Below are 25,690 nucleotides of genomic sequence, written 5' to 3' on the forward strand. Positions count from 1 at the left end.
CTACATCCCGCGCTGTAGCACTTGCTAAAGCAGCAGTTTCGGCGTAGCGTGTCAAATGGTCAACAGCAACTACGATCCACCGATTGCCGTCTGGCGTCATAGGAAGCGGGCCGTATAGGTCGATGCCGACTCGATCGAAGGGTGTGGCAAGGCACGGGAGCGGCTGCAAGGCACCAGACGGGCGTAAAGGCGGCGATTTGCGGCATTGACAGTCAAGACAGCACTGAACAAACTTGTGTACAAAATTGTACATGCCGCGCCAGTAGTAGCGGTGGCGAATTCGTTCGTACGTCTTGAAGACTCCGGCATGGCCACACTGCGGATCGTTGTGGAAAACGGCACATATTTGAGACCTTAAGTTGCGGGGAACCACCAGAAGCCACCGACGACCTTCAGGAGTGTAATTGCGTCGGTGCAGCAGCTGGTCACGAATGGCAAAATGAACTGCTTGGCGTCTGAGGGTTCGGGATACAGGGATGGTCGATGATCCAGAAAGATAGTCGAAAAGAGAAGCGATTCACGGGTCACGACGTTGTGCGGTGGCAAAGGAGTCCATGTTGAGAGATGACACGGAATGTGCAGAAGTTGTTCCGCAGGCCGAGTCTGGAGGTAAAGGTGAACGAGACAAGGCATCTGCGTCGGAGTGTGTGCATCCGCTGCGGTATATGACGCGAATATCGTACTCCTGGATGCGTAGTGCCCAACGGGCTAGGCGGCCAGTGGGATCTTTCAAGTTAGCGAGCCAACAAAGCGCATGGTGATCTGTGACCAAGTCGAATGGGCGCCCGTACAGATATGGTCGGAACTTGCCAAGTGCCCATACTAAAGCCAAGCACTCTTTTTCGGTCACGCTGTAATTAGCCTCAGGCTTCGTCGGCGTGCGACTCGCATAGGCGACTACGTACTCGGGGTAGCCTGGCTTTCGTTGGGCGAGGACGGCGCCGAGACCAGCCCCGCTGGCATCTGTATGTACTTCAGTTGCCGCTGACGGGTCGAAATGGCGAAGAATAGGTGGGGAGATGAGAAGACGACGCAGCGTAGCAAAGGCGGAGTCACATGCAGGGGACCAGCAGGAGAGGGCGGCGTCACCGCGTAGAAGCCGAGTCAATGGCGCCATGATCGATGCGAAATTTTGAACAAATCGCCGGAAATATGAGCATAGGCCCACGAAGCTTCGAAGTTCTTTGATGGTCTGTGGCTTCGGAAACTCAGCGACTGCTCGAAGTTTTGCAGGATCGGGTAGAACTCCATGCTTGGACACAACGTGGCCTAAAATGGTAAGCTCTCGCACGGCGAAGCGGCACTTCTTAAGGTTGAGTTGAAGGCCAACGTTTGTTAGACAGGTCAAAACTTGTCTGAGGCGGAGCAGGTGAGTAGGAAAATCAGGCGAGAAAACCACGACATCGTCGAGGTAACACAGACATATAGACCACTTGAGGCACCGCAGCGTGTTGTCCATGAGTCGTTAAAGGTGGCAGGGGCGTTACGAAGCCCGAAAGGCATCACCTTAAATTCATATAAGCCGTCAGGTGTAATGAATGCGGTTTTCTGGCGATCGGCAGCAGCCATCGGGACCTGCCAGTACCCTGAACGCAAGTCAAGGGACGAGAAGAATTCTGCTCCCTGAAGACTGTCGAGGGCGTCATCGATGCGCGGCAAAGGATAGACGTCTTTGCGCGTTACCTTATTTAACCGACGGTAGTCGACGCAAAAGCGAATAGACCCGTCCTTCTTACGAACGAGAACGACAGGAGATGCCCAGGGACTGTGCGAAGGTTGAATAACATCACGGCGCAGCATATCTTCGACTTGGGTGGTAATGACACGACGCTCTTCGGCAGAAACGCGGTACGGTCGTTGACGTAACGGCTGATGTGAACCGGTGTCAATGTAGTGCTGCACTTCCGACGTGCGGCCCAGGCGAGGTTGTGAAACGTCGAATGAATTTCTAAATTTGTGCAGGAGATCAAGAAGGTCGGCGCGTTCGGCAGGTGTGAGGGTATCGGCGATGGCATTCGAGAACGCATCCCTGGACGTTTCCTCAAGCGCGGACATCGAAGACGGTTGGCCAGAGCCGACATCAAGAGAGTCTCCGGGGACGTCAACCAAAGACGAAGAGTCGAGGAGTTCCACGAAGCCAAGGCATTCGCCAACGAGCAATGTAATAGGCGCACAGAGGGGATTGTAAAAGTATATATTGCTGCAGCCGCCAGCCACGTCAAGCGTCGTGAAGGGTAGTGGGAGAGATTTACGGCTCGAAGACGTCACACGGTGTGAAGAGAACCGTTGCATCAGCAATGGCATCGCAATAGACAGGTACGAGGGCGAAGGAGCCAGGTGGAATATCTGTGTCCTCGCGCACGGTAAGTTTAGAAGGGCGGTCGCAATCTTCGGCGCGTGTGCAGTCTATCACGGCTTTATGACTGGATAAGAAATCCCATCTGAGGATGACGTCATGAGAGCAGGTGGGAAGAACAATACACTCGACGATGTAAACAATGCTGTGAATAAGCACACGTACAGTACAGGCTGCATGCGCTGCGCGCTTGCTGTACGAAGCGACAGTCCAGAAAGCGGTGTGGGCACCTTGCGCAGCGAACGGCACAGTTTGGCGGCTATCACAGAAATGGCTGCGCCGGTATCCACAAGAGCGAATGCAGGAACACCTTCTACACAAATTTCGACCACGTTAGCAGGAGAGGCGCGAGGACTTAGGCAGTTCGAATGGGGCGCAGTTCTTGCCTCTTGAACTGCGACGTTCAGTTTTCCTGGTCAGGTGGTGCGGGTCGGGTCGCCGACGCATTGGGGAGAGCGAGCGTCGGCAAGGGGATGGCGAGCAACGCGAAGGAAATTCTGGGATGTCAGCACGAGCGTACAGTTGGGGGGAAGGCGCGGCATATTGGCGAAATGGCTGGCTGCCGTACTGGAAGGGCCGCGAGGCGTCGCCGAACGCTTGAGGGCGACGGCAGCAATATCGGCCGACGTGTCCGGGAGTGCAGCAAGAATAACAGATAGGTCGATTGTAAGGTGTCCTCCAAGGATTAGCTCGCGGTGCAGTCCAAGATGCAGCATGGGCTTCCGGTGGCAGCGGTTGGGACTGGGTCGCGAAAGACGCCTGTGGAGGCCTGCGTACTGCCTGCGCGTACGTGAGAGGCGCGGCCACAGGCAGGACTGGCTGCGCATAGGTGAGAGGCATGGCGACAGGCTGCACTGCCAGTGCAGAGTTGAGATTCGCGGCTGCAGACGGCTGATGGTGTGCGGAAGGGACAACTTGGGCGACCTCTTCGGAAATGAGGGTGTGGAGCATGGTTGGAATACGGGAGGTGGGCTCCTGAGTGAAGAGCACTAAAGAAAGTTGGCGGGCAACTTCCTCACGCACGAAGTCCTTGACCCGCAGAAGGAACGAGGATGGGTCGTACATGTTGTCAAGGCTCGCCAACAAGTCGTCGCTTCCCAGAGGACGCCGAGTCGAAGCGCGTTGCTTCCTTAACTCATCGTAACTTTGGCATAGGCTGACAACTTCAGACACAGTGCGCGGATTCCTGGCTAGGAGCATCTGGAATGCGCCATCATCGATGCCTTTCAGTATATGGCGAATTCGCTCAGCTTCGGGCATTGCGGCGTTGACTCGTTTACAAAGGTCCACGACGTCTTCTATGTAGCTTGTGAACGTTTCTGACGTCTGCTGTGCTCGGGCGCGCAAGCATTGTTCGGCGCGCAGCTTGCGAACAGCGGGTCGGCCGAACACCTCCGTAAAGGTTGTCTTGAAGACTGACCATGTGGGTACGTCACTTTCGTGGTTGTGAAACCACAGTTAGGCAAACCAGCCAGATAAAAAATGAGGTGGGTTAACTTGGCTGGATCATCCCACTTGTTGTGTGCGCTCACCCGCTCATATGACGCAAACCAGTCTTCTGCGTTTTCGTCGTCTGCACCGCTGAAGATCTTGGGGTCCCGTTGTCGTGGAACGCCAGTGCAGGTGACGGACTGTGGTGTCGGTGCCGTTTTGGATGAGCTGTCGGTCATGGCGGGCGGTAGCATTCTTGACCTCAGCTCCAGGGTTTCAAGCGATGGGGTTTGAGTCCCAGCACCTACACCAATTGAGAAAACGTTTATTGGTGGCGCCTAATGTGAAGGCAGAGCGACCGGGAACGGCGAGGCAGCCCGAAGCACTGTCCAAACGGACGCCAGCAATCAACAGCGCGAGCCGACACGAGCCACGCGTTGGCGATGCGGCTGTGCCGCTAGGCGTGTCTTCTTCTTCACAGCATGATTAATGCAGTCCTCCTTTGTAAATGGAATAAATCCATAAGTCTTGGCCTGACAGAGTGCTACAAAGGTTCTACTGCCACCATCACAAACAATGCTCTCCAATCATCCTAGCCTTCATCTCCTTCTTGGGGCCAAGCATGCAACCATGGCATCAGTTTGATAGGACCACACAGTCAAGCACCAGTCCTGTGAAAATTTTTATTACAGTGCTGACACCTATGTATGGTCACGTGTTAACCATGTCCCATTATAAACCACTGTTATGTTGTTATTAAAGGTAGGGTCCATCTCCCTGTAAACATTGCGCACTGCCACCACAGCATCAGAAAAAAGATTGGCAGCTGCTGTCTCACTGGCAGGTCTGAACTCAGCCTTGAGATGTTTCTGAAATGTTTTATGATGCAGCCCTTTATGGGAGACATACATCATTGACCAGAAATCGGTCAAAGCTGTTGCCCCTTTTCCAATACCTTCAACAGCCTGTACAGCTCTCATATCCACAGAAAAAATTTTGGGACCTTCCTTTCGCGGCGATCGCCACCCCTTCGCGACAGCGCCGCAAGACGCGCACGTCAGTATCATTTGCGCTGCTAATTCATGTCTTGTTCCCAGCTGAACTGAAAGTCTTGGTTGGGAGCACTGCTGGCACTTAGATTTGCCGAGAAGCGCGTTCAGGGCAGTCATTTGAACGATGAGAAACTCCTCTGCTTGTTCCGTACCAGCAAGCACCTCGCCTTCACCCGTCAGTTCCATTTTTCCGCGCGGTCGCCGACACCGAACTTAGTTTTGCTTGCACTATCGCGGCGACCTCCCGGGATGCTTTGGCCGATGCAAAATTCGGCTCTAGGCGCGCCTGAATGGTGCCGCCCGTACTTGTAGACAGCGTTGCAACATCGTGAGAAATGCCGAGACAATAATCGGACACATCCGAGGCGCGATCGCTGGATGCATACGACGATGTGGAACGCGGCACGACAAGCTCAACGGTGCCACTGCTGCTCGCACGAGATGTTTCGCCTGTGTAAGAAGTGGCTCAACATCGTCGACTCAAGTAGGTATTTCGCCCGCGTGTGAAGTGCTCGACGATGGTTCCTGAACGGCATCACCGGCACGCGTATGCATCCTGCCCGCATGTGGAGTCTTCGGCTGCGCGTCTGTGACTTCTGCGCTATGCTGCACAGTACTGCCAAGCGACCTTGAAGCAGTCTTCTTCACCGTCGGCGATTTTCGCTTACGAGTGCCGTAAGCATGAGCCGTCTTGTAGTACTTCAGCGGTCGCCGACCCATGGTGACCAGTAAACTTCCGAAACTACGCCCCGCAAGCACTGATGGATGCGTCGACCTGATATGTCCAGAGTAGCGTATCACAACACAAACCAGCTTCCGAAACAATGCTCCCCACACACTGACAGCGAGCCGATATGTACACAGGCGCATATCACAACACAAGTCACCTACGTTCCGCAAGTACTGGCGATCCCGGCGAGCCAAGATGCGAGGAGGCGCTTGTCACTTGTGGAGTCCGTTGCCGAAACTACGCTCCGTACATGCTCATGAACAATGCGAAGCGATTGTCAGACGCGCGAGTCACGGGTGATATCAGATGTAAGCTTCTGAAACTATGCACCGCACATACAGACGAACACCGTGCGCCGAAAGGCGCGGTAGCAGAAGACGCGCACCGCCAACGCCAACACGACCAATGGCAAAGCTCCAATTGGCCACGTGACGGGCGTGGCCAATAGGAGGCCTCGTAACGGCCAAGAATCATTTGCTTTTTGTATGCTTGCTTCTGAATGGAGGAGATGGTTGGCGCGGCAAATCTAAAGACGAAGAAATGCGCTTTCCAACACAGGCGAAATGACGGCGCTCGGTTGCGCCGTTGCGGAGATATCGTGGCTTGAAAAACAACGTTTTTTTCACGTTCGCTGCTAAAAAATTTTTTTGAGCATTTCTACGCGGTTTTCAGCGTTCCTATTTCGAAATCAGATAAAAAAGGTATTACAGAAACGGAATATGTGCTTTTCAAAAATCGATTTCTTTCGGTAATTTTTCGCGATCCGAAAGCCGTGTCCCCACTTAATTGCTTCATTATTGTCCCTATGACAGTGCACCGGATAACTGAAAGCAGCGGTTTATAATACAGAAGCTGCTTAGTTGAGCGGATGCAGTTGGGAACGGCATTACATTTAGGTATGAAATATAATATAAGCGTAACATGTTTTTCTTATAAATCAGACTCCAGAATAATTTCTTTCGCTTACACCCCTGAAAAAGCTGAAGAACGCAGCTTTTTCTGTATTTTTTAATTAAAGAAATTCTGGCGTATTACGTCTGGCGATGTGATTATGAAGCACCCGGTTCAGTTCTCACCACCTGGGTTTTTTAACGTACACCTAAACCGAAGTACACAAGTATTTTTCTATTTTGTTCCCATCGAATTCCGCGACCTGGTTTGAACCCATGAGCTCGACTTTAGCAGTGCAATGCCATATCCACCATGTACCCACTAATTAAGTTACCACGCCACTTTTTTCTTCTTTTTTTGTTGTTCTTCTTAAGCATGGACTGGACAAAAAATTTCACGCGGTTTACGGGCCGAAGATTAGCATATATATAATGAGTACCTAAAACTATTTCTAGCACCCGAAATATGACCGCAATAAAAGAACCCGTACCAATTAGTTTGCATTCTGTTACGCGAGGAAGACAGAAACATGAATGGAATGTTCCACTGCAGCTTTTTTCCTTTTTCTATAAGAATACTTTCCGTAAATCTGAGTACAGGGCACCAGATGGGGCAGATACGTTTTATTTGTTTGAAGCGGCAAGCAGGAAAATGATATGTTTTTCCGTCTGCGTTTTGCAAGACCTACTGATGGAAAACTATACGAGTACAAATACCCACGACATATACATGCTGCTTAAAGATGAAGAAATATTTTTGTTCTTCAAAGGGAAACGTACAATAATATAGCAGAATGAAGGCCGACACTGCAGCCGCGATGCACACGCAATCACTGCACGAAAAAAAAAGAAGAATGAAATAAAGAAGAGAAAAAAATGCATCTGTTCCCAATGCACAAACACATGTCATATCCAATTATATAAACACTGTTTGAGCAGTCTGAACCTATATGCCAGCACGCGAAGTAGTACGAAGTACCCTTCCAAGAAGTATCACCAGTACTTTCCAATGGTGCGACCTTGATGCGGCCCAATCCACTTTGATCACAGTGCTGCCACAGTATTTTTCGTCGTCGCGCGCCTCACTGCAAAGCATGCGCTGCCCCAGCCACTTGTCCCACTCAACCGTATTTTAGTACACTCTAGTGTTATCATAATGGCACCAAACAGGTGATGCCACTGCAGTACTGCTTTCAAACGAAAAGTTGCGCTAGCCGCAGAGGTATCGCCATATGTTCAAGCCAGGCGGGATGTCGGCATTGATGAGAAAAACGTCTCTCATTGGAGGGGGCAAGGGGAGACACTTTTTGCATGTGCCACGAGATGACGACAGCGATAAGGAAGATGACGTGGGGTGAGCTCGGCATGGTCACATTGAATAAATAAATTTTGTGAATGCAGTAATGTCCTTACTTTTTTGTTTGTTTGCTTGGTCTGCATTTGAGGTAAGTGTTCTTTTTTTTTTTTGGCTTCGTACATTCAGAGGTCAGCTTAGAATTGGGCTGGCCTAGATTCGAGTAAACACTGTAGTACACAAAGTCCATAGCGAGACGCGTTTGCTTGAGGCATTGTTGTGGATCATTGTCTGTAGCCTGCGAGAGTGTTAGCACTGTAATTCCCTCACACAGTGCATCGTATGGTGGTTGAGATAGAGAAATACTTTTATTGATGCCTTAGGGAAAATAACCGCTGCCATGCCCTATGCCAGATGGACCATCGCCCGCTGGCCACCCAGGCTTCCATCACGCAGCACGGCTTTCCCACGGTTGCAGGGTAGGGACATTGTGGCTGAAGTGTTGATGACGCTAGACCACCACTTGCATATTGTCCCTCCGATGCTGCAGTGCATTAATGCTGCTTTAAGTCTTTACACCTTGCATCAGTTGTTGGCATGGGCAAATTTGCACGGTCTTTATTTTTTAGAAATAGCAGAAACGTGGCATACCATATCTTGAATTATTATTATTAATACATGTATTATATGTTTAGTTTGCTCACGACTGTCGCCTTGTCTAGTAGTAGCGTATATATTTATTGAAGAGAACCCAAAACGAAGCACCCTTCCTGACGGCACCTTTCCCTCCTCTCGCGATCACCCCATGTCTGCTGCCATGTGTGAAAAGTTATTCATTCATTTCGTCACGGCGTTGGCTTTACGCATTCTCCGTCTCCTCTGTCTATCATTTTATGTCTCCTCTGGGCTATTGCGCTTCACAACCAAGGAAAGCACTGCAGCTTCTGCAATAGTTTTGAGGGGAGGAAGGGCCTCACGCCTAATTACTGCCTTCCAGAGGGCATTGTTGCAATGCTCCCCAAGTTCGTTGGAAAGGTCTCCCATGCCTCCTTCCATGCATACATTACACACATTCTCAACCAGCCCCCGACGCGGCGTGCAAGACAGAAGCAGCAGCAGTGAAAAAGTCGAAGGAAGAGGCAATGAAAGCTTCGCTTTAGTATTCGTCCAGCCGTTATCTTGCTTTGCTTTCCGCAAATAGGTTGACAGATACACAAAAAAATTAGAAAAGAAAAAAAAAAACGCCTTTTAGAAAATAAGCCTCAAACTTTTTTTTGGAAGCAGTTGACCCATACTAAATTATGTCAGGACTATAATATTTGCTGTCCTTGTCAGTAACAAACTTTTTTTAGCCTGTTTCTGATTTGGCACAGTTTGGGCATCTTTCTAATTCACCACAGATAATTTCGTGCAGTCCTGCAGAGTGAAATGGCACCGGGCTGAATATTAACATAGGATGCATTGGACAACTGCAAGTTCTCTTTTTTTTTTTTTCGATCTCGAAACGCGTTTCCAGGCAGCCCAGCATGGTATTGGTTTGGCGAAGCTTCCCGGCCACATCTGGCAGCTACTTACGTTGAAACATTAACATTCATATGGGAAAAATCACATCCGTGGCAAAAAACTGAACCCGCACTTTGTAGTTCCACGCCGTCAACATAGCTTTCATGTGAGCCATGCCGCCGCCGCTGTTTCATGTTTCCTTTTTAAGGAACAAGTGTGCTGTCTCTGCTGATGTTGACATTAAGTGCATGAACACGTACCCGCGTATGCGCAGAGGGGTGTGGGGACAAATATATTGTAGAGTCTCCAAAGTAAAACTACGCCCATATGTCGGCTTGACTAGAAAGGGCAATGGTTTGCTTCGCTGTTGCTTCATTACAGATGCGGTGCAGGATTGCATGATGCGCCAACGACTTCTTCGGTCGATCCGGCGCTATCTTGTCACTGGCCTGTTTGAACCATGGGATAACCACCTCTTTTCACCATAATAAGAGAGGAGGATTGCGCGTTATCTCTGTAGGCGGGTCTGATTTAGAACTTTCATATTATTTTTAGCGAGCACCAATTCACCACTTGTGATCACTGTGTGATCTGCTGTGATCAACAAAGAAACTGTACATTAACAATGTTTTCAAAGCTGACCTAGCATGCAAACACTCACGGGCAGTGTCGGCGCACACTGCTGTAGCAACACCCAATCATAAGGTGCCTCTCAGTGTGCTGGCACACTGAACCAATAGGAGGGCCACAAGCATCATGTACTTCGTCTGATCGGCCCTTGACTTTTGCATTTCTCCTACATGACTATAGCAGGTGAGGAGGGTGGGAACAAAAAGGCAGAACTCTGAACTTTCGGACAATACCAAGGAGGCTGCGCTCTGTGGTGGGAAAGACTAGAGGCGGCTACACCACCTTTGGTGCTCTTAGACAATTTTAAGCTCCTCTCTCACTGTCTGCACTGACAAAATATTATTTTTTTTCGCGCACTTGGAGTGCATTATCAGCTAAATGGTTTTAATACAGTGTAGAATAAGCACTGTAGATGCCAAAACGAGTGGTTTCGGCTCAGCATGAGTTCTGCTCTGGTTTTTCGTGCGTAACACAACCAGCCGAACTCACTCATGACATTGCACTCGGCCTGGACCATGGTGAACAGATAGATGCACTGTTTCTTGATCTGTGGAAAGCATTTGATGTCATCCCGCACAATCTACTTTGCTTAAAATTATCATTCCTAGGCATTCCTGAACATATTGTTACGCCCACAAAAGGCGTTACTTTGAAGCCGGGTAGAGTTAGAAGCGATGGCCTTGGTCAACTGAGCGCCTGTCGAGATTCAGCCAGCCAGCCACACGTCGTCGTCCTCGTTCACTACCCTCCGGTGCCCCCGCATACTCTTTTTTGAGGCGTGAACCCACTATGCACCTAAGCGCGTCACATTCGTGAACCCACTATGCACCTAAGAGCGTCACATTTCCCTCCGCGCAGACGAAGCCCGCCGGGCAAGTCAAACAGGCTGTCGAGAAATAAAGGGCTTTAAACGGGCGACATGCGAAAGTTCAGTCTTTGCTGACCGTCGGCCATTTGATGTGAGACGTGCTATGCGGTAGGTTAATTCGCTGATGCGCTCCGTAATAACATAGGGTCCAACATAGTGGGCCAGCAGTTTTTCACATAGTCCACGCTTCCTGGTTGGTTTCCAGAGCAACACTAAATCACCGGGGTCATATATCACGTGTCGGCGTCGGCGGTCGCAGCGTGCCTTCGAGCGGTCTTGTGAAACAAGAGTGCGTAACGAAGCAAGTCGTCGGGCTTCTTCAGCAAGACAGACTGTCTCTGATATACAAAGATTATCGTGGCTGGAAAACGGGAAGATAGTGTCTAGTGTATAACGAGGCGGACGAGCGTAGAGAAGAAAGAAGGGACTGTAGCCCGTAACTTCATGCTTTGAGGTGTTAAATGCGTACGTAATGAAAGGTAGCACGCTGTCCCAGTTCTTATGATCTGACTCGACATACATGGACAGCATGTTAGTAAGAGTTCTGTTCGTGCGTTCCGTAAGGCCATTTGTTTGGGGATGATACGGGGTGGAATGTCGAAACCTTGAAGCACATAGACGAAGCATCTCTTCGACCACGTCTGCAGTGAACTGCCGCCCACGATCGCTGATGATGACTCTGGGAGGTCCATGTCGGAGAATGACAAAACGCAGCAGAAAAATACACACTTCGGTTGCAGTAGCCGATGGTATTGCAGCTGTCTCACAGTAGCGTGTCAAGTGATCGGCACACACGATAATCCAGCGATTCCCATCGGATGAACGCGGGAAAGGACCGAGGAGGTCGATGCCAACTTGCTCAAAGGGAGAGCTGGGGGGTGGCACTGGATGGAGTTGACCAGGAGGAGCACTCGTCGGACGCTTATAACGTTGACACTCGCTGCAGCTGGACACATACTGGGCGGTCGTCTGGCGCATTTTAGGCCAGTAGAACCTTTCTTGGAGGCGGTAGAGAGTTCGCGGCAGAACCCAAATGTCCAGATGTTGGATCGTCATGCATAGCGCGCAAGACGGAGACACGGAGACTCTCCGGGACCACCAGAAGATATCGTGGGCCTGTAGTAGAATAGTTCTTTTTGTAAAGAACCCCATCACGAACACAGAAACGAGTGGATGGTGCTGATTGCCTTGCAGTAATGAGCAGTGGTTCTAAAGTTCTGTCTTTTTGTTGCTCGACCTTGAAGGTATTTATATCAGGAAATCCCGGCTCCAGTGATGCGATATAGCAGTCGAAGTTGTCCGCGTCGCAGTCCGTCGTTGGAAGCGGCATGCGCGAGAGGCAGTCAGCGTCGGCGTGTCGGCGGCCGCTTTTATAAGAAACCGTAAAGTTATATTCTTGTAAACGGAGTGTCCAACGCGCAAGCCGGCCCGACGGATCACGGAGATTAACCAGCCAGCAGAGAGAATGATGGTCTGTCACCACAGTGAAGGGGCGCCCGTACAGGTACGACCGGAAGCGCTGTACTGCGAAAATAACTGCAAGACATTCTTGCTCTGTAACGGTGTAGTTACGCTCGGACTTACTTAAAGAACGACTCGCATAGGCGACGACGTGTTCTTTGGTGTCGACGCGTTGAATAAGGACGGCGCCGATGCCAATACCGCTAGCGTCCGTATGAACTTCTGTGGGAGCCGCATGGTCGAAGTGTCGGAGAATGGGATGAGACGTCAGACGAGACTTTAGCTCACGAAAACTAGCTTCACATTCAGGAGTCCATTCAAAGGGAACGCCCTTCTGGAGGAGGCATGTCAGCGGATACGCGATGTTGGCAAATCCACGAATAAACCGGCGGAAGTACGAGCAAAGCCCTAGGAAACTGCGTAGCTCTTTTACATGGCGAGGTTGCTTGAAGGCTTCCACCGTAGCAGTCTTCGCTGGATCAGGTCGTATACCGTCCTTATCCACTAGGTGTCCCAGAACGAGTGTTTGGCGCTCTTCAAAATGACACTTCTTCGAGTTGAGCACCAAACCCGCTTTGTCCAAGCAGTCTAGCACAAGATCGAGACGTGCGTTGTGCTCACTGAACGTGCGCCCGAAAATCACTACATCATCTAGATAGCACATGCATACTTCCCACTTCAAACCACGCAGGATGTTGTCCATGAAGCGCTCGAAAGTTGCAGGCGCATTACAGAGCCCGAACGGCATCACATTAAATTCAAAAAGTCCATCTGGTGTTACAAATGCCGTTTTCTCCCTGTCTGCCTCGTGCATAGGAATCTGCCAGTACCCCGACCTCAAGTCAACAGACGAAAAGTAAGACGCTGATGAGAGGCAGTCGATAGCATCATCAATACGCGGAAGAGGATATACGTCCTTTTTAGTGATGGTGTTGAGGCGGCGGTAGTCAACACAAAATCGCCATGTACCATCTTTCTTTCTAACCAGGATCACTGGCGCTGCCCACGGACTACAGGATTCTTGGATTACATTCTTATTTAGCATTTCGTGGACTTGGTCATTGATCACCTTGCGTTCCGATGGTGAGACTCTGTATGGTTTCTGCCGCAGCGGTTGGGCAGATCCCGTATCGATGCGATGGTGTATACGAGAAGGAGGAAACAATGGTGGTCCCTCTTGCTGGGAGAAGTCAAACAGTCGGGCATGTTTTAGCAGAATATTCGCCACTTCGTGACGCTGCTTAGTGCTGAGCGACTTGTTTACCATAGTCAGAAATGAGGAGTGCGCCGCAGGGCAGACATTAGCGAAATGGTGCTCATCCGCAGAATCAAGGGCCTCTGTAAGGATGGCGAGCGATAGCACGTGATCTTCATGGTAGGCGGCAAGTTTCAGACCCTGTGGTAGTATTGCAGGTTCACTCGAACAGTTTACGGCCCATAAGTTGGTGCATCCCTGAACAACTGACAGCGTGCAATACGGTATCAGTACATTCCTCTTGATGCAACTCAGGTGAACGGGCTCCACGGTAGCGTCAAACGTTCCGTCGGTGGTGGGGAAACAGGCGACTAAAACACACGTTGCGGATAACGGAGGCACAACTGTATCACGGGATACACAAAGCACACTTTCACGATACGGTGGGGCTTCCATAAACGCCGCAGCAAAGCTCGTACCTACACTGATTTCACCCGTTTTGCAGTCGACGGTGGCACCACACAGTTTCAAAAAATCAAGACCCAGGATTACGTCATGCGTAGAATGAGGTAGAACAGCGAACTCCGCGTTAAATATTTGACCACCCAAGGTAACGTCTACATTACACACGCCCACAGGATACAACAACTCCCCACTCACTCCGCGAAACGTATCGGCACGGTCCCAGCGAAACATCACCTTTCGTCCTAGGAGGCTTTTAAACGCAAGACTCATCACTGAAACGGTTGCTCCCGTGTCCACTAAGGCCATGGATGAAACCCCGTCAATTAATACAAACACCTTATTCTTAAACATACAAATGGTTGGAGGTATCTCTGTCGATATCGAAGATTGTCCAGCGACCTCACCTCCAACGGCCGCGCTGGCTAGTTTTCCGGAGGTGGCGACGGGTATCGACGCCGCGGAGAGGGCGACCGGCTTACACGAGGAGCGGGTGGTGGTGTCAAGCTGCGATCGGATGCTGGAGAACGGTTCCGTAGCGTCTCCGGGTGCTGGTGAGGCAAGCTCCCTAAATATGTGTGCGAGGGCGAATATGTTTCGCCCAGAGGAGCGCGGTACCGCCTAGACATCGTCGATCGGTCGAACCTCGGTGGTTGGCGGCGATTGCAGTACCTGGCAATGTGACCCAAGTCGCCACAGCTATAGCACACAGGTAAACGACGATCGATGAACTGCCCTTCGAAGCGCTCAGCCGTGGGGGGTCGTGTAGCAGAGCGGAGCGGCTGAGCCTGCTGCACAGGAGGAACGGTCGGTCTGCGTGCAAACCTGCTGGGGCGAGGGTGTTCTGCTGGTCGGTGTTCGGGCGTAAATGTGTCCTCACGTGGCCATGGAGCACCTCTGTGGTTGACGTCTGTGACACATACCGCCGGTTGCCAGGAAGCGCAGGGTGCGGCAGGCGCCATGTGTTGCGGGTAATAAGCGTCAGGTTGTCGTATGACGTCGCGCGCAAGTTCCTGGTGCCGCAGCAGTTCTTCACGCACGATCTGCCGTATAGTAGACGAAAGATCGGCAGACGGGCTCTCATCGACGCTGGCAATGGTTGTCACATTGGCCAGGCGTCCAAACTTTGGCACAATGCGACGTGTTTTCAACGTCTCAAACGTACGGCAATGACGCACGACATCTGATACGGAATCAACGTGTTCCCGACTTATGAGGAAATTGTATACATCTTCTGCAATTTCTTTGAGGAGATGTCCGACTCTGTCTTCCTCGGACATCTGCGGATTTACGATTTTGCACAGCTTGAGGATTTCCTCTATGTAAATAGTGCATGTTTCTCCAGGAGCTTGAGCTCTTTGGGCAAGTGTCCTCTCGGCGCGTTTCTGTTTGGCGTGGGTGTCGCCAAAACACTTCTTAATTTCCTCGACAAAGTGCTCCCACGTTGTTAGGGAGTCTTCGTGGTTTTCATACCACATCAGCGCTGTCTCACTCAGAAAGAGTGCAACATATTCAAGCTGAGTGACAGAATCCCAACGGTTGTAGCGGCTCACCCTTGCGTAGTGCATCAGCCACTCGTCGACGTCTTCGCCCACTTTTCCCGCGAACGAGCGTGGTTCCATGTAGTGCCGCAAAGGTCCAACTGGCGCTGACCTTTGAGAAGGTGAAACTACTGCTGGCATTTGTCCACCTCCGTCCTGAGCCATAGGGAAGGTCGTTGGCAAGAGACCGGCAAGACGACGGCTCCGGCGAAGTTCTAGGTGTTGCGACTCCGTGGTACGTTCTGTCGTACCCAGCACCTCCACCACTCTGTTACGCCCACAAAAGGCGTTACTTTGAAGCCGGGTAGAGTTAGAAGCGATGGCCTTGGTCAACTGAGCGCCTGTCGAGATTCAGCCAGCCAGCCACACGTCGTCGTCCTCGTTCACTACCCTCCGGTGCCCCCGCATACTCTTTTTTGAGGCGTGAACCCACTATGCACCTAAGCGCGTCACATTCGTGAACCCACTATGCACCTAAGAGCGTCACAATATTCTCGGCTGGATAAGGGATTATTTACACCTGCGCAAACATCAAGTTGTTCTTAATGGGGTGACATCGGCTCCAATGCACGTGCTATCAGGAGTGCCTCAGGGCTCTGTGCTTGGGCCACTTTTGTTCCTCGTTTATAATAATGATTTAGTAGTAGGCCTTAAATCAACAATTAGACTGTATGCCGACGACTGCATCATGTATCGTACAGTGAAATGTCATGCTGATATGTCTGTCCTATAGGACAACCTTGAAAAAGTATCTAGCTGGTGCAAGCGGTGGCAGATGACTCTGAATGTACTGGTAAATGCTACCATGTGCAGTTTACAAAGAAAAAAAAAATTCCACAGTTCCTATTGCGTAAATAATATTGCACTCAGTACCGCTAAGGATGTTAAGTACCTCGGAGTTACATTTTCTGAAATGCTTGACTGGGCTAATCATGGTAACTCAATTAGTGCGAAAGCTTACCGTCTTCCTCACTTTTTCCGACGAAATTTTAAGCGTTCTCCTTCATCACTGAAGGCAACCTTGTAACATACGTCAGGCCTATTCTAGAATATGCATGCATTATCTGGGATCCATACACTAAAAACCTCACAGAAAAAATAGAACACGTCCAGAAGCAAGCAGAACGGTTCGCAACAGGAAATTATAATTTTACTATCAGAGGATACGAAATACGGGAAGGGTCGGGTTGGAAAGCTCTTTCTTCACGCAGGAAAATCCTAAGATTGAAATTCCTTTATAGTATATATAAAAGTAAAACTGCTATCGACAAAACACTGTTCATCAAGGTGCCACATTATGTTTCATCTAGGAGAGACTACGCTAACAAAATTAGAGCTTATCAGTGCCGTACCAATGTGTTTAAGCATTCATTTTTTCCTAACACGATTAACGATTGGAATGAGCTCCCTAATAAAGTGATGGCAGCTTCTAGTTTTGAAAATGCTGTTGAGAGCCATATTCTTTGATTGTTCTGTTATTCATCTCTGCACATATGTTTTTTTTTGTTAGTTACAGTAGAACCCCGCTGTTACGTTCCTCACTGCTGCGTTTTCCGGAGAAGCTTTGGAGAAGCCGTCGCGGCTCTGGACCTGCTCCGCAGGTACGTCGCACCTCACAGCGACGCTGACAGCAATGCGGCCTTCCAGGCTATTGAGAAATGTGTGGCGATTTCTAGCGAGCGAAAGAAACGGCAAGCCACCATTCTAGACCTTTTTTATGGAAATAAATAGTCTATAGTTGAAGCTGCACTTTTTTCATTCATTTTCGGAGCTTTCCTCACTGTTGCGTTTTCCCGGCTGTTACGTTTTTTTTCCTCGGTCCGGTGAAAAACGTATGAACGGGGTTCCACTGTACTTTGTTACTTACTTTGTTTTGTACTTTGTTAGTTTGTCTTCTGCTTTTACGAATTTCAGTGCTTAAACAACATTGTATTTACTGATGTATTCTCTTGATGTTGCTGAATATGTTTTCATTGTGACCACCTGTATTTTAACCCCCCAACGATAATGCCATACAGGCGATGTAGGTATACCGAATAAATGCATAAATAAAAAGAACAAAAAATCTATTTTCTTTTTTTCACGATTCTCACGAAGTGATCCTTGCTTCCCCCTTTAACCTTGTCAGTTTTGCGCATAGAAGCCATCCAAATATTTGCAGAGGTAAAAATCTCTTCTATATGAACAGTGAATGTCTCGGCTGGCTATTGTGCTCGTTCTCTCAAATGCTGCACAAGACATAAGGATCCGAAAACTTGAGCAAAGTTGGTCTTGAATACCGACCAGGATTGAATGTCTGGATTAGCAATGCAAAGTTTGATGCTTTAATCATACAAGGTGCCTTCAAAAGTATTTTATTGTAGAAAATAGAAGAGAAAATGCTCTTCAATACAAAAGATATTCCAGACGTTTTATAAAAGGTGTCGCTGTGTCCCTTTAAATTAATTTGTCCAAACTCACATTTTCTGACATCATCATATGCTTTCTGTGTCTGAAAAGTCAGCTTTCCCGCGTGCCACAATACACCTGAACATTAAGCCAGTTACGATGCATGGGTGCCACAGTGAGAATGTGGTGCAGCAAACTGCTTACCTCGTCAAATATCATTGAGCCACGCTCATTGCCCAGGAAGTTGTCGATGACACAAATGCCGAAAGCATTGAGATCATGGATCACGTTGGCACACATCTGCCGGAACCAGCTGGACGACGGGGGCCTCAAGGCTTCGGGCCTGGCTGCTGCAGAGAACCCAAGGTACGAGGGTTACTGCGGCAATCCCTTGCACTGGGCTGAGTTCCTTCATTAAATGATAGCTGTATGTTGGGTCATTATAAGGTTGGATGCATACAGTTATTTAAATACATTCATGCAGGAGCAAGAAAGATTACTCATAACAGACGTAAGTTTCACATAAAAGTAATGACAAGGAAATAGTGTTACCAGCCGAGGGTCAGAGAATGTCCAAGTTTTTATCTTATCTAAAAAAGTACCTATGGCAGGTGAAGTAACCACAACATCTGACAACACTGCAATTTCATTTAGTACTAACTCCAAGGAAAAAGAAAACTGTTGTTGAAGTAGTGATATCGCAACATAGGAGAGGGTGATAAACATGTTATACCATTTTATGTGGTAATGTAAATTCATGCAGGTATCTCAAAGCAATCAAACACCACACACCTACCTGTGTAACAGCATTCCGCTAGGCACCATGACTAGCTACAAATACCTTGGTGTACATATTGTCACGTGGTAGTGACGGTGAAGAAAGAAGCATACGGTGGAATACAAAACTAGCTTTTATTGGGCGAACCTGTGCCCACAAAAACAGGCTACACTTACAGCACAACGATAGCGGCGAACACGGTCGGCGATCGTCGGAAAACTGATTAGCGGGTCAAGCGCGTCGGCTTTTATAGATCAGTCGTCGAATGTTCCAGATTAACTGATGGGACCCGCGTGTCTTCCACAAAGTTCTACACCATTCGTGTCACGCGATGAAATCTGATAACACAAGGTTCGGCGACAACAGACACGCGGATAGAAGCGTCGATAACTTTCCAGAAACGTCGGATACATGCAGGCGCGTCCCTCGCTGTGCGATTACAGTTGTTAAGCGGCGAAATGTGGTTGCCCGATAAAGATAAGTACACGTGTCAATATCAGCAAAATTACCTGGACTACTCCCTGCGCTTAAGTCGTAAGCAATGCTAACAGTACCGTGGGCTTTCTTTGTCGTAACTTTTCGCTTACCCGACCTGCCTTAAAGCTTATGCTCTATAAAACAACAATAAATACAAAGTAGGAATACGCTGCATCTGTTTGAGATTGCAGTCATGAAAACCTTATTCCGTCTCTCGAAGTGGTCTAGAATATCGCAGTACCGTTTATCCAGTCTCATTATAACAGTACTGAAAGCATAACCACCATGAAATCAAGTTAGAACTCAAATTATTTCGCATCATATCTCAAACAACTTAAGTCTGTTTTTTCATAAAATATTTCTTCACCCTGACTTACATAATGAACTGCTTCAGTCACTGCAATACATACTTTGAAGATTAAATCATGCTAACAAAGTCAGCATACCTTCTTTCAGAACTATAATTCCTTTTCACTTTCATTTCTTCCACGCACATTTCACAAGTGTGTCACCTTCCCGAGAATGTTGCTACAATCCTAAACCACAAGCTTTTTAAAAATGCATAGCTAATATTGTGTAAATAGAACCCCTTTCTGTACCTGCTACCTTTATGTTAACCATGTTGTTATTTTATTTCGTTGTTTTATTGCTTATTCGTTACAGCTCATACAGTCAACATCAGATTTTTCGGCCTCCCTAGTGGCCCCGAAAACATACGAAAAAGTGAATCCATGCCTTTTACTGTCCCCAAGGGTTCCAATAGCCACAGGCATGCGCAAAATAGCTCTGAAGGCCTGTCTGTACACTTATTAGGCATATTGGTGTTCGTACTGTGAACAGGGACGGCGAGTGCATGCATGTATAATTAAGAAATAGAGACTGTGTCCCGTCAATATCCCCTTCCCACTCTTGATACGGTTCACCACAATAACTTGCGCATTCTTTGCCGTGTAACATTGCTGTACTGAGGCAAAGTTGATTTTTGGGAATCGGCCTTATTTATATGCAACGTGCCATGTTTTCTGAGCTTCGAAGCCGCAGGCGAGGACTACAAAGGTGATACCGGCACCATTGCTGACAGTGGCAAATTCTTTCAATGAAAAGCATGGCACCAAACAGAAAGAAGCTTGGAAGCGAGCGTCAAGGCACCTACGCCTTGCGCTGTCGCGGTGATGGATACAGCTGCCAGCGGATCTGCGAGCGAGAGCAGCGGTTCGAGGCGGCGAGATAATTAAAATGGCTGTGGTGGTGGCTTTGATTAATGCCCTTTCAGACCTGCGGTCAAGGCAAACAGTCCAGAAAATCAGACGGCCCCCTCAAACGGTTCCAGCACACGAAACTTCAGACATTCTTATAGAATGACTTTATAGGGTACGTGGCAGTGCTGCGAAGGCGTCCGAATTGTCAGGCATGTCCGAAAAATTGGGCGTCCAAAAAATCGGTCATTGACTGTATTGCATAGATAGAACCCATTTCGCCACATGCTACTTTTAATCATGCTTTATTTGTCATGTTTCACATAATGCATTTATATTATTTTTTCCTTTGTATTTCTTGTTTCCAACTTGCCTCTATAATGCTTCGGCCTTGAGGGTACAACAAATCAAAAGCAAATAGATGTATAATTGGGAATAAATACATTAGTATCTTGGTAATTCAAGTTTCTGTTGAATTCAAACTGACGCTGTAGTTCCGTCATAATCGTATACATTTAAATATGCGAAAACACTCAGTAATGCTAACACCCGTGCTGTAGTACCGGTTGATTCGAACTGACCACATCCCATACTACCCTTCTGCCAGCAGTGCACCAACCCACACTGCAATCAGACCCGGCAGCACACCAATCACTGCTACTGCAGGGGCGGCGAAACCGATCAGCAGGCGACCCTGAACTCAGCACTGGGTCACTTAGCTTAGTCGGCTTTGGCACACATTGTGGTGCTGCGCATAGGTCTCGTACGAAGTGTGGTCCGATAAAACTAGTGTGCAAGCTTCAAGGGATTTTTGCCAAGTTGCGAAGAGACATGTAGGCCAACATCACCTATTACATTCAAATCGCAATGTGCGTAAAGAACAGAAACAAGTCGCGAAGCCATTTTTCTTTTTTTTTTTTGGCCTTCATGATTAGCCAGTTTTAGCAGAGCGTTACCGTATACCAGCAGCCATGACTGCATGCGCAGAGCTTAGTGGGCTCTGGTGCAAGTTTGTTTCTAACTCGCCTCTATAATGCTTCAACATTACATGTATGCCAAAGCCAAACAAGCTAAGTGACCCAGTGCTGAGCTCAGGGTTGACTAGTGATCGTTTTTGCTGCCCCTGCAGTAGCAGTGACTGGCGTGATGCCGGGTCTGATTGCAGCGCAAGTTGGTGCACTGCTGGCAGAAGGGTAGTATGGGACGTGGTCAGTTCCAATCTCTGAGGAGAACAGCAGTTTACGATAGGTAGTGAGGCACTGAAAGTGGTAAGGCACTGGAACCCCAAAGATATTTCTGAAAACATTACAAAGATAAAAATGTTCACTAGCTTTCTGTTCTGCTACGCTTACCAATATTTTGAATAAGCTTGATTATTCAGACTTATTTGCAGTTCTACCACAAGCACCACAAAGCCATGTGGCATTTACTTAGGGCAGGTAACGACCGCGGATACCGATCATGAGACTGAAATAATAAGAAGAATAAGAATGGGCTGGGGTGCGTTTGGCAGGCATTTGCAGATCATAAACAGCAGGTTGCCATTATCCCTGAAGAGAAAAGTGTATAACAGCTGTGTCTTACCAGTAGTGACCTAAGGGGAAGAAACTTGGAGGCTTACGAAAAGGGTTCTACTTAAATTGAGGACGACGCAAGGAGCTATGGAAAGAAGAATGATGGGTGTAATGTTAAGGGGATAAGAAGAGAGCAGACTGGGTGAGGGAACGCGAGTTAATGACATACTGGCCATTGCATGTTTGCCAATATTTCACACCTCTTACCAAGAAGAACCTCAAAGATACTTCTGAAAACATTACAGGGATAAAAATGTTCACTAGCTTTCCGTTCAGCTACGTTTACCAATATTTTGAATAAGCTCGATTATTCCGACTTATTTGCAGTTCTACCACAAGCACCACAAAGCCATGTAAACGGCAAATGATATTTTGTGCCCTGAACGCGAGTTATTAAAATTTTCGGACTCAATCTGTACAAGTCGCGTTGTGAACATCGTTGCTGCGAATGCAATTTCAGAGGTTTGTGGTTTGCCAAATGTTTAATTACGATCACAGTATCGCCACTATGGTTGACTCCAAAAATTTACATCATTGGCTTGTGTTCTGCAGTGGCAAGAGCCTGATTTTGTTTGGTGCAACCCGGCATAAAATAGTGCAGCCAGCGTGCAGATTTGAGTGACGATTGTGGTTGCCATAGGATATTTGTGACCAAGAAGTTTCATGAAAGCAAGCAGGTTGTTTGTTGGCATGCCGCACTATCATCCCTGTAACCGGATATGGTGCATGTGCAAAATAGATTTAGAATGTCACATGTACCACATTCACTCACTAATTGATGCAGATGTACCACTAGGGTGAAATATCGAATGCTAAAATCTATAACGAAACTGATGAGCTACCCTTTGGGCAGACTGTACGACTTTATTCATTCAGTGTGGCTTTCCTTCCCAAATGCCCCATGAAATGATACCAGTTCAAAGCATCTTTGGCTGGTCCGCACAAACACAAACGTGTAACACCTTTGTAAAACATTCGTAATGCATTGTATAGCACAAAATGGTTCTTATTTTCTTGTGGCCTAGGTACAATTGTACTACCAAACATACCCACACTCCAAAGAGGCCGACGCTGAAACAGATTGCTTAGGCTTAGATTGCAGGGCTAAGTGCTAGCCAATGCATGTCTATGGCTGTGTGGCTGCCACTGAACATGTAAATCCTGCTAACTTTGGCAACTTCATTCTAAATTAGTTTTTTGGTGCAGGTTGGTGCAGCTCGATGGTTCGGTGCAAGATGGCACAACTGGCACAGCACTTCCATCCTTGAATGCGCTGCCGCATACATAACATATCTGCGCAACAACATGGCAGCACCAAGGCTTTTTGCTTCGATTCTAATTCATTTCTGATACTTGCTCTTCATAGTGACAGCAAGAAATAAATGGTAAAATGTGTAATTGCTTAGTTTCATCTCCCACTGAGAACAAAGTATAGTCTACACGCTCGTTACAATGGACCTACGTACAACAGACTTTCGAATATAACGGACCATATTTCAGCCTTAGTTTGGTCTGCCTATTTTATTAATGCAACAAAGTTCACTTTTAACAGACTGCACTACAACGGACTATCGGCTACAGTGAACGAAATTAGCAGGAATTTTTGTCAAAATCGAGATTATATAGAATAGACTTTGCTGTGCCGACATGAGGTGGCGAGGGAGGGAGGAAAGTGAGGTGGTAGCGCGCCATCTCTTGCACGCGAGGCACAGGGGGTGGGGGGTTCTACTCCGGTGGCTGCTGTTAATGGCATGGCTGCCATATCTTGAAAGCGATCTGCAATGAGGACAAAGTGCGCTTGTGCTGTGCTTTTGACGGTTAATTCGGGTTAAAGCGAGAGACAGCACGAAGGTCAATTCGCTCGCTGTTGCTGCCATGCTTATCTTGCTTAACTTGTAATTGCAATTGATGCTTTGCCTTTCCGGCAAAACTGCGACTTTCTCTTTGTTTTTTACTTCGGACGTTCGTCACTCAATCTTTGCAATAAAGTTGTTAGACATCATAAAGAAAGTTTTGGTAGAGGGGCATCTCGGATATTAAGGACTTCGAATAAAACCGACAGTTTTTGTCAAATTATCAGGGTCCGTTGTAACAACAGCAGACTGTATAAGCGCTGTTTCACTGCTATTATTCAGATCGATTGTTTGCATGAATGCTGCTAGGCTTAGAGGGACATCATCGACGTGAAAAAGTGCGTCAATTTCCACCAAACAGATGACACCACTGATTGATGCTAAATGGTGCGGTGCCATCTGTTAGAGGGAAGTTGACACGCTTTCCCACTTTCGTGGCCTGTGAAACAACCGATTTGAACAGTAACAATGAAAGAGCACTTATACATTATCTTCGGCATAAGATGAGATTAAGGAATAACTGATTTTACCATTTATTTCTGGCTGTCACGACAGAGAGCAACTATCCTGGGTGAATTAGAATCCAAGTGGGAAGCCTCAATGCTGCCATGTTGTTGGGAAACACAGTACAGTTAAACCCCGATATGACAAACTTCAAGAAGACGAAATTCTCGATATAACAAAGTATTTAATTTTTCTTAACCTCATGAGGCTTATAGCGCGTTAAAAAAGACAAGGACGAAAGTGAGACGTGACACACACAGGCGCTAACTTGCAACAATCTTTATTTCGAGCAAGGGACCCATACATATATACAACTTTTTCGCGTACATCATACATGCATTGTTTGCAAAAAAAACCTTTACACACTACTGCGCAGGTATGATAACTTTTTGCGGGAAAGGGCAATTGATGGTTTAGACACACAGTTATCGCCAAGCATATCAATCATTTTGTCCAAACCATCAATTGCCCTTTCCCGCAAAGAGTTATCGTAATAGTGTGTAATAGTGTGTAAGGGTTTTTTTGCAAACAGCGCATGTATGATGTACGTGAAAAAGTTGTATATATGTATGGGTCCCTTGCTCGAAATAAAGATTGTTGCAAGTTAGCGCCTGTGTGTGTCACGTCTCACTTTCGTCCTTGTCTATTTTAACGCGCTATAAGCCTCACGATGTCTTACCAATAAGCCCAAATCACTGCTTTACATCATAACCTCAATATAACCAAGTGTGTGTACATAATTTCCATATAACAACATTTCACTGCCGCTGCAAAGGAATGCCGAGACAATAAATGGAAACTTCTGCAGATGCAAGTGGTCAAATGATTGAACTACGAGTGGCTGCTTTCAAATGCACCTCTCAAATCACGCACCATGCGACAACAGCAACTGCTGAAGTGCGATAAGATCCTATTGCGCCCCACGCACTATGTGCTTTAAGTGCGAGTGAAAGTGCGTGAGGGTGAGACAAGAAAGATGGTGGCTTCACAAGTGACGCCTTCCTGCGCAATCTCGTGGTAACACGATTAAGCACATGTGAGGGGGCAGAGTGGGGGGATGATTGGTACCTGTCTCAATTTCTACCAGAGTGTATACGCAGTCCACACTCTGCTTTAGAGGTAATCTGTCGCATGTCCAAAGAGTGGGCGTGCCGAGACAGCGTGGCGCCATGTAAGCTGTCTTCCCACGTGTTCAGCATTGCAAGTTGCACAATGTCGAGTTTCGGTGACCTGCTGCTGGCACTTTTCCTGATAGCGTTGTCCCAGTGCGGGCAACGCTATCAGCTGCAGGGGTGGAGTATGCAGAAAAGCGTGCCTGGCTGCACTTAATTCATACCGCCGATGTTAAGATATTGTCGACGTACGTGGCACAAAACCATATCATTTGTCACCAACTCCCAAATTTATCAAAATGCCGTATTTATTCGAATCTAACGCGTACCTTTTTTCCAATAAAACGGGTCCAAAAATTGCATGTGTGTTAGAATCGAGTACGACCCTAAATCCG

At 47.9% G+C, this 25,690-nt stretch overlaps 1 protein-coding gene across 2 annotated transcripts in view; it reads right to left on the reverse strand.

Moving 5' to 3' along the window:
• Positions 1 to 25,690, reverse strand: part of LOC126535580 (egl nine homolog 1-like) — a 158,696-nt gene that overhangs the window by 79,666 nt on the left and 53,340 nt on the right. For both annotated transcript variants that reach the window (XM_050182403.3, XM_050182401.3), the window contains exon 3: positions 18,006 to 18,151. In XM_050182403.3, coding sequence (XP_050038360.1) covers positions 18,006 to 18,151 — 146 coding nt within the window. The remainder of the gene's footprint in view (positions 1 to 18,005; positions 18,152 to 25,690) is intronic.

This window comes from Dermacentor andersoni, chromosome 7, assembly GCF_023375885.2.
Source record: "Dermacentor andersoni chromosome 7, qqDerAnde1_hic_scaffold, whole genome shotgun sequence".
Taxonomy (NCBI): domain Eukaryota; kingdom Metazoa; phylum Arthropoda; class Arachnida; order Ixodida; family Ixodidae; genus Dermacentor; species Dermacentor andersoni.